A 10,359-nucleotide genomic window follows, 5' to 3' on the forward strand; every position below is an offset into this window, starting at 1 on the left:
AGTCCTATTTATATGCCCATACGTAAAGTGAAGGCTCCTAAGCAACACATACGGAATGCTGAAGGAACTCAGCAGGTTGGGCAACATCTATGGAAAACAGTAAACAGTCCACGTTTCGGGCCGAGACCTTTCTGTTTGTCTACAGCGGAACTGAACTTCCGCACACTGTAACGCGATGCACTTAATAAATTCATAGTCAAAATAGATTTCACTTATTTAAATACCTGCGGACAGTTCTCTCCCAGACAATTCGCAGCTGTTTAAAATGATTCTGGCCTCTGCACGGAGAACTAAACGTGTCTTGTTTGAAGCTATCTGACAATTATTGAAAAGGTATAGCTTGTAATTTAGAAGATCGAACAATCGCATGGACCAGCATTATTTTCTTTTACGGCGGTTGGCACTCAGCTTAATGGTGCATTACCGCCACCTTCTGCTCCGGAGTGTGGGTCGGACGATAGACTTTCATTCTGAGTTCGTTCGTGTTCTCCCCCTCCCCACTCCCCCCTTCCTCTCTCCCCCTCCCCCTCCCCCTCCCCCCTCCCCCTCCCCCTCCCCCTCCCCCCTCCCCCTCCCCCTCCCCCTCCCCCTCCCTCTCCCCCCTCCCCCTCCCCCTCCCCCCTCCCCCTCCCCCTCCCCCTCCCCCTCTCCCCTCTCCCCCCTCCCCCTCCCCCTCCCCTCTCCCCCCTCCCCCTCCCCTCTCCCCCCTCCCCCTCCCCTCTCCCCCCTCCCCCTCCCCTCTCCCCCTCCCCCTCCCCCCTCCCCCTCCCCCTCCCCCCTCCCCCTCCCCCTCCCCCCTCCCCTCCCCCTCCCCCTCCCCCCTCCCCCCTCTCCCCCCTCCCCCTCCCCCTCCCCTCCCCCTCTCCCCCCTCTCCCCCCCTCTCCCCCCTCTCCCCCCCTCTCCCCCCCTCTCTCCCCCCCCTCTCCCCCCCTCTCTCCCCCCTCTCTCCACCTCCCCCTCTCTCCCTCCCCCTCTCTCCCTCCCCCTCTCTCCCTCCCTCTCCCCCTCTCCCTTTCTTCCCTCCCCCCCAACCCCCCCCCCCCCCCGCGTGCACACGCACAAGCACAAATCTACACTTTATCCATCCTCCTTTGGCCATCCTAGTACCCTATTCCTGCTTAACCATCATGCTATTTTTTAAAAAAAACCTGTATCCCTTAAGAAAGCTAAAAGTACCCTGACCTGTGCTCTCTCACCCATACCCAGTAACCCTTTTAATATGAATTCCTGCACCCCAAATCCCTTAGATTAATTCTCATCATCTCTCTCTGTATCCATACTTCCTGTAACTCAGAATTACATGTTCTACTGACTCCTCTTCCTGACATTCCTCAAACAATCCTGTCTGGTCTTTCCCTATCATTTTCACTGTTTAGTCCCCAACCTTAAACTAGTCCACACAGTTTCCTCTCTATTGCCTACCCTAGTACCTGTAACACTCTTTTATATCAAATACAAAACCTCCCTTTCCCCTCTCTGTCCCATCTTTCTTGCCACATTTGGATGGTTTTTCCCCCAGCATTATTTTACCAGCACTTGCTTGACTGTCTCTTAATTTTAGGTGCGTGAAACTTTGCAATTGTTTCCTTTTCAGTGACTTCTTCCCTGCCCCCCCCCCCCCCCAGTTTCTGAACCAGAACCGGTTTGTTACATTTGATTTTCTTTTAAAAGAAGTATCTGATCATACATTTGGCTTTTGTTAGGAACAATCTATTGCCACTTCAGTTTCATTGTCTAATTGTGTCTCTGCCTCAGTTTATCGACTCACAACCATCTTTACCTATTCCATTGTGCAGAGTCAAATTAAACTGTAACCGACAAGTCAGGTGAGAATGGACTGTAGGACTGAAGTGAGGATTGATGATCCATAAAAAGTCATTCACTTCAGCCACTGACCTAACAGTCCTTGGCCAAGAGCTCATTGGAATCAGGTTTATTATCACTGGTATGTGTCGTGAAGTTTGTTAACTTAGCAACAGCAGTTCAATGCAGTACTTGATAATATGGAAAGAAAAAATGTCAATTACAGTAAGTATGTATGTGTATATATTTTTCTCGCTGTTATCATCAGGTAAGACGTACAGAAACCTGAAGGCACACACTCAGCAATTCAGGAACAGCTTCTATTCCCCTGCCACCTGATTCCTAAATGGACATTGAACCTTGGACACTACCTCACTTTTTTAATATACAGTATTTCTGTTTTTTGCGCAATCTTTAATCTATTCAATATGTGCATACTGTTACTGATATACTTATTATCTTTTTCTCTTCTATATTATGTATTGCGTTGAACTGCTCCTGCTAAGTTAACACATGCCGGTGATAATAAACCTGGTTCTGATTCTGCACCCTCTTCCTGACTGTAACAATGAGAAGACGGCTTGCCCTTGGTGATGAGGGTCCTTAATAACCATGACCATGATTGTTCTTGGCAAATTTTTCTACAGAAGTGATTTGCCATTGCCGCCTTCTGGGTGGTGTCAATACTCTTCAGAAATGTCTGCCTGGCGTCAGTGGTCACATAACCTGGACTAGTGATATGCACTGACAGCTCATATGACCATCTACCAGCTTCTCCCATGCCTTCACATGACCCTGATCAGGAGGCTAAGCAGCTGTTACACCTTGCTCTTGGGTGACCTGCAGGCTAACGGAGGGAACGAGCACCTTTCACCTCCTTTGGTAGAGATATCTCACCAACCTTTTATGATGGTAGGCGAAGGTATTGGAGCTGCACAGGGAGAAGCTCATGAATGACACTGGGAGCCATAGTGACATAATGAACTGTGTATCCAAGTAGAATGCTTACCATAAATGGCTGCAGTGGGACTACTTTAGACAGTACATAGTACTAGAAATAAATATTAGTCCTCACGGCCCATTTATCAGCAGTGAAAATTATGAATATTCTGGACAATATGAAGAGAAAGAAACCATCCACTGTGGCAGAATAAAGGGCTATTTGCAACAGTTTAGAATGATTATCAGAAGAGCCCATAGGAACATAGTTTTGTGCAATAAGTGATTAGAGTTCATGAGATGCACTGCCAAAAGGTGTGTTTGGTGCAGAACTGGCTTTCAAAGAGCAAGTGTTTAAATACATTACGGAAACAAATATTGGCGATTTCAGACACCGACCATGGAGTGGGAGTGACTGGATGGATCTGTTAAGACTGTAGCAGGTTAAGTGGAGTGAATGGGCTTTCCTCATGGGCTAAGCATATGAACTAGACCATTCATATCACAGGCAGGTTATAGACCAATCTGCCTGTGATGACTGGTGGAAATACCAAATGAGGAGGAATGACCTATCTTTGACATATTCACCAACACCAGCATTCTGGAAGAGGCCAGCACTTCCACCATAAAAAAAAAGCAACAGCCCCTCCAAAGGAAAGGGAATATCATTAGGATGCTCAACTCACATCTCCCCAAACAGATCCTTTATTCCCAGTTGGAGGAAGGCCAGCAAGCCCCTGGAGAGCAACGGAAATGCTTCAAAGATAACATTAAATCAGCTTGACCAATTTCAGCATTACGTCTAAAAACTGGGAAGATATTGCACTCAGTAGGTGCAGCTGGCAGAAATCTGTTCTAGAGAGAGCTGCACTACGTGAGTGTGAACAAGTGACAGCTGTGAAAGGGGAGAATGAACAACCAAAAGACCCAACCACTAACCACAATGCACCAGAATTCTTGACCACAATGCACCAGAATATGTGGATCCTGGATCAGCCTCTACAGCCATCTGAGGATCCACCATTAGACAACACCTTAAGAGAAAATCTTACTCGATGAGTGGTTGCACTAAATCTCCTGCAACGAACAACTGATCAACAAAAATCAAATTCTGTTTCTGGGTTGTATGATAACAGGAATCCGGGCATGATTCAACTTAAGTTTCCTCTCCCACCAGCTTTAGCAACATTCCCAGTAGAGTTTGTGAAAAGAAAGCTTTTCTTTGTAAAAGTAGGTAAGTATTTTCAGGGATTTGTGGTCTTGGTCAGTTCCGTCTCTTGCAACAACATCCTGTGCATTATAAAGATCTCTGGCACTCTAAATTTGTGGGGTGGAAGGAGTTAAAACAAGCCCGAATCATAAAACTAGTAATGCTATGCCTTTGTGTTTTTCAGATGCCATATACCCCAATATGCCATTCTGAATAGCTTTTCACATTGGTTACAAGATCATTGGAACCATTAGTCTTCATAACACCGCTATTGTTACCTAGGTGAAACCTGATGAAGTTCAAATGGAAGAACATGAATAGGGTCAGAAGTAAACCAGGTGGTCACACATGTTATGCTCCACTGCTCAGCAAGATCATGACTAATATTTTGGCATAACATTCCTGCCCAACCTATATTGCTTGATTCCCTTAACATCTAAAGGTCTATCACTCTCTGCCTTGAATATACTAAGCAGCTGAGCCTCCATAGTTCTCTTGGGAGAGAATTACAATGACTCACCATTTTCTTCGCACTTCTGTCATGAATGGTCATTCCCTTATTCCTCACTCTGGAAATTCCAACCAGGAGAAACATCAGTGAATTTTGTCTGTTTTAATTTTTGTTGGACAAAGATTTACATACTGAAATTACCAGCTTTGTGATCAATTTTCTTGTTTCTGTACAGCTGAATGGAGTTCAATTGACATGGCCACTTCTAGTCAATATATACAAAGTAAGTCCCAGGGGCAGGATCGGTTTGATTATCTCCAAGCCCTTGTTACTGAATTTCAAGATACTGACAGTCAAGGTAAGATATTAGAAGTGTTCAATGGTAATCCATGACTATCAGTCATAACTTAAGATGGGAACTAAAAGATTCTTAATAAGAAATGTTTTAAAAAAAAGAATATTCACAGGGAAAAGAATAACATTTATAGAAACAGGAGTAGGCTAAAGAGCTTCTCAAATCTGCTTTGCCATTCAATATCATGACTGATCCCGTATATTCCTGCGCAGTTCCATCAGAGACTTTCAATCTCAGTCATGAATATAATCAACTATTTACAACCCTCTAAAGACTTTTCTTCTGTTCTTAATTATTCCTAATTATGCTTCACCCAGCCTATCTAACCTCTCCCCATAACTCAAGTTCTTAATTTCAGGCAGTTTGCTGGTGAATCTCTTTTGCTTGCAATTTCTCCAGTGAAATCATATTCTTTTTCTAGTGTGATGACCAGAACGAAAAACAATACTCTAAGCAATTTGCCATTGTTTATCTACTTTCAGACTACATAGTCTCATTTCCCAACTAACCACCTCTAAGTCATTTCATGTCTCTATTTAAATTCAAGACTCTAGTTTCGTACTGAATTATGTTATTCTTCGATTAACTATGAAATAGTCCTATATTACGATAACTTCCCTAAAGGATCGCTTATTATGAAATTACAAATTCTCAAATCCATTCTGTGAAAACATCTTTGATGATTTTTTTGTTAATTTGATTTCTGCAGTCCATGTGAATATTAAAGTCTCCCTTGATTATATTATATTTACTAGAAATTCTATTTTCTTATTTAATTCTCTCTCCAACAATACTGTTGATAGTAGTTATGTAAACAATCCCACTGCTTTTATCTCTTGTTACTGCTTCTCCCCACCCATACTAATTATGCTTTCTGTTCTTGTGAGCCAAAGTTATTTCTCACTACTGCCATCTTGTTAGGGCTACTTCATACCAATTGTGTTCTAGTTTTTTAGTTTCTTTATTGTTTCTAAATTGCATGTACCCTGGAAATTTTTAATTCTCCCTCTCCTTGCTTTGGAAAACCATGACTGTGTTACATTTCTTTCATCAAAGCCGTTTGGATCTACTTGCATTACTACTTTGTAATTCATCCACCTTACTACTCAGCGTTTAGATACAATCATTTAACTTCAATTCTTTATCAATTTCTTGTTTTCATGTACAGTCATTTTCTGTTATGTACCTTATGATTATATGAATTTTGCTAATGTTCCTTTAAATCTGTAACTTTTTTTAGGTATTAAAAAAATTAAGGGATTCTCAATTGGTACAGAAAAGGGATGCTGTGGTTGAAAAAAAATCAGCCAATGTATTTAATGATTTGTAGAACAGCTGCAAAGGTGAAAGGGCCAAATTCTGTTTTTATTTCACATGTCTTAAGGTTCCCCTCAATCAAATCTACTCCTTTTGCTGAGAGCCTTCTCTAGAAAGCTGCCAGTTTCTTGCTATTCAGGATTTGGTGTAGATGTCATGAATTCCAATATTCATAGTTATGGTTGTAATTATGTCTGCATGAAGCTGTCATTCTAATTTTAGGGTGCTTAGTATTTTTACAACTATTGTACATTGACACACATCATCTTCAGCTCTTCAATTATTATAAATATTTGCTATCCAGAGAGTACTATCAATATCAATGTGACTTCCACCTGCATATAGATATGTGAGCAAGACTATTGGTAAACACCATTATTGACTCTATCATCATACAACCATCTCTTCAGCCTTTGCAACATTGCAGCCCTTGCAGAGGTCTGACATGATCTGCTCAAGAGACAACTTCAAATATTTGGTTGAGATGAAGCCTTGGATCTCCTACCAAGGTGGTTTCTAAAATGCTGCAGCCCTCATCTACCTTCAAAGTTGCAGAGAATTGGCCAGTTCTTGAAAACATTTTACTTTTGGATCTTAAGAAATTTGAACTTCTGGTACTTCAACTCAGACTCTTTTGCAAAGGTTCTTTACTAGGTGTGCAAGACTCCAAACAACACAACTATGACAGTCGCTGGAACACGAAAGCATAGCCAGCTGACAAGGGTATAACCTAATCACAAAGTACACTGCAGGACTCCTGACGAAGGGTCTCGGCCCGAAACATTAACTGCTCGTTTCAATGGATGCTGCCTGACCTGCTGAGTTCATCCAGCTTGTTTGTATGTGTTGATAAGGGTATAACCTAAGTAGAATAGGACATATACAGAGGAGGTTTTACAGAGAAAGAGTTACTGAGATTTTTTTACAGAATAATGTTCATTAAATACAATATTGGGACAGGTAAACATACTGACAAATGGACTGATGTTACTGTATGTGTACTGTGTATAAACACAAACATTGTTTTACTTACACTTCTCAGAGTCAAAGGAACAAGTTCTGGCAAACCTGGCTAATTTTGCTTATGATCCCAGTAACTATCAGTATCTTCGACAGCTGCAGGTCATTGACCTATTCCTGGACATGCTCACCGAAGAAAATGAAAGATTTGTGGAATTTGGAATAGGTAAAGGAAAAATAACGTTTGTTTAGTCACCTCATCACTTGCTCCTATAGTTGGGTAATCTGAAATCTCTATATGTGGTTCATTCCATGGTTCTTGTCAGAGCAAAAATCCTTTTAACCATACTAATTTTGAAAACTCTGACAAGGGTTTATATATTAGAAAACATACCACATCATATATCATTGGACTATAATCTCATTCATTTAATATCTACTGTTTATGTGATGTTGGGTGATAAAGCTTATCAGTAAGTATTCTGAGTTGTAGAACATGGTATTTTGAGTTGTGAAACATGATTCAACCCCACGCCCTCCCCTCCCCCACCGCCTTCCCACACCCGCACAAAGTAGCACAAAGACAAGAAAATCTGCAGATGCTGGAAATCCAAGCAACGCACATGAAATCCTGGAGGAACTCAGCAGGCCGGGCAGCATCTATGGAAAAGAGTAAACAGTTGACACTTTGGGTGAAACCCTTCACCATAAGTCCCAATGAAGGGTCTCGGCCCAAAGCATTGACTGTTTACTCTTTTCCACAGATGCTCCCTGGCCTGCTGAGTTTCTTTACCACTTTTGTGTGTGTCCCTAAGAGAAGTATTTTATTTGATTCAGAGATCAATTATGAATTTCTTACTGCATACAACCTAGGGAAGGTGCAAATATCTCATTGCTGACTATCCACTGAAAGGCACCTGGCTTTGACATTCCTGAAAGGTAGCAGACAGCCCTCAGTGGAATCTGTATCAGCTTTGGATAATACAGACACTGATCCTCAAAAGTTATGTATCCTAAAATATCATAGCTTTAAGTCACAAATTATGAAAGGCATTGTATCAGTCTGCAGGAGTTGTTGTTTGTCCATTTGACATCTCTGGAGGCAACTGAGCAGATTGACAGACTGGCAATCCAAGTGTAAGGCTTTTCCTGTCATATCAATGAAAGAAATTGTAATTGAAAGAATTTTACAGATCATATGGTGCTTGTAACTTTTCTAATCAATCTGCTGTCACAACTGGGTTGCTAACTGATAACTGACTTACATAGAAAATGGGTGGTTTTCAGCTTGCGCCTCTTGGAGTATGATGGGTACTCTACACAGTTTCTCAAAGCCATTTGTATTGGTAATGATAAATCTTCAGATTTCCTAATGGAGTCAAGAATTTGTGTTGATGTCACACTTTTGGAACAATGTTAAATTGGTGATATTAATCCCAAAATTTTAATGAGAAGGGAGCTCTGTAACATTAATAGTAAAATTCATGTTTAATGAGAATTGGCATTCATTTATATTTGTAATTATACTTGTAATTATAAATTACCCTATTTTTGTGGACTTATTATATCGGACCCAAGCTTTATCAATATTTTGATTTCCTACAGGTGGTCTCTGTAACTTGTGCCTTGACAAACAGAACAAAGAATATATTTTACAGAACAAAGGAGTTCAGGCAGTACTGGACTGCTTATCCAGCTCTAATGAGGAAACTGTGCTGTCTGCCATTACCACGTTAATGTACCTAGTGACTCCTTTGTCCCACCAAGAAATAGCATCAATGCCGGTTATTCAGTGTATGCTACGGTTTTCTCTGTCCAAAAACAAACGACTGAGTAACTTAGCAACTTTGTTTCTAAAAGATGTCTGCTCTTCAGAAGAAGTAGAAAAAGCCGGAAATCTGCAGAATCACACAGCTTTGGGAATACCACTTCCAAAAGAATAGGCTCAGAAAATTCTGATACTTCGGGAAAGGAGTGCATGGACTCATCACTGTGTGATGAACAGTCATTACAAAAATTGCATGTGAATACTGTGTTTTATCTGAATTGTTCAGTTTCTTAATAGTTCATGGTGTGCTTGCTGTAGAGACCATATTGTTAAAATTTAAGTTGAGGGTCTTCTCTTATAGATAAAACTTAAAGATTACTTAACATTATTTGGTAGAAGGGCAAGAAAGTTTTCCTAAGTGCCCTGACCATTATTAATCCGTTAGGCATCTTTCACTAAAATTATTATACTTTGATTTGCAGAAGTTTGTTGTTTGTGAATTTGCTGTCACATTTTCTACATTTTTAACAGTAACAGCACTTCGGAAATACATCACTGCCTGCTTTGGGATTGAAAAGGTGACTCAAAGTCAATAAGAAAGCTGTATTATCTTTTATTGATGCATTGCAATTTTATTTTCAATCCCAGTTCTCCATCTGATGTTGATATTGCTGAAGAACCTGTCTGCATGTGTTGGCACATTTTAGTTGATAATGAATGCAATTTTGCTGGAGGTGTCATCTTTCATGTGAAATATTAAAACTTGATCCTGCTCAGAGTAAACATTTTTCCCAGCATCTTATTAAACCACTGTCTAATACTATAGACAAGAAAAACTTTAATTGGTTATTCATGAGATGTTAATGGTTCATTTGTTCAAGTTGTTATACTCCTTAAATAACTCACTGCAGGATACTGACATATCAGTAGTGGAATACAAGTTCAAATTGTGCCTAAAAAGAATAAAAAAGATTGTGTGTGGGATGTTGAAGATGTTGGTGTCACAATCTTGTCATAATTTTGGACTGCAACTGATCAATCAGTTATAGCAAGGGTAATGCCAGGTATAGTAAGATTTGCCAACTTGTAAATAATTTTTTTTTATAAATAATTTTTTATAATTTTTTTTCCTGGATTTATAACCACTGCCCATCCTTATGGTTCTGTATTACTGAGGTTTCCTGAGGCCCCATTCCCGTGCTCCCTTGAAACACACTGATACCTGGTTTCCTACATTACATTCCCTTTCCATTTTTGTTCGAGTTCTTTTTGCGCGGAGGTGCGATTTGGGGGTTGATGATAGTGCTGCCTTTCTTTTAAGGTTTCATGGTTACCCAGAGAACTAATGAATTTCAGAGTTGTATACTTTGATAATAAATGAACCTTTGAACCTTTAAATTCATTTTTTTATTCTTTACTCGCTTTAAACTCAGTGAAAAGTATTTTATTGTGCAATAAATAATGTTTAAAAGTCAATTAAAACTGTATTAGTAAGAGCAATACTTAGTAGTGTAAGAAGTCTGCCAGCTCAGTAACACCAAAGCCTCCAGGGTGC

At 40.5% G+C, this 10,359-nt stretch overlaps 1 protein-coding gene across 1 annotated transcript; it reads left to right on the top strand.

Moving 5' to 3' along the window:
- Positions 1–1,076: 1,076 nt before the first annotated feature.
- Positions 1,077–10,219, top strand: armc7 (armadillo repeat containing 7). Its single transcript, XM_059975600.1, has 4 exons — positions 1,077–4,291; positions 4,640–4,762; positions 7,119–7,262; positions 8,642–10,219. The coding sequence occupies exons 1-4, from the start codon at positions 4,246–4,248 to the stop codon at positions 8,977–8,979; spliced, it is 651 nt and encodes a 216-aa protein (XP_059831583.1). The 5' UTR covers positions 1,077–4,245; the 3' UTR covers positions 8,980–10,219.
- The last annotated feature ends 140 nt before the right edge of the window (positions 10,220–10,359 follow it).

Source organism: Hypanus sabinus, chromosome 7 (assembly GCF_030144855.1).
Source record: "Hypanus sabinus isolate sHypSab1 chromosome 7, sHypSab1.hap1, whole genome shotgun sequence".
Taxonomy (NCBI): domain Eukaryota; kingdom Metazoa; phylum Chordata; class Chondrichthyes; order Myliobatiformes; family Dasyatidae; genus Hypanus; species Hypanus sabinus.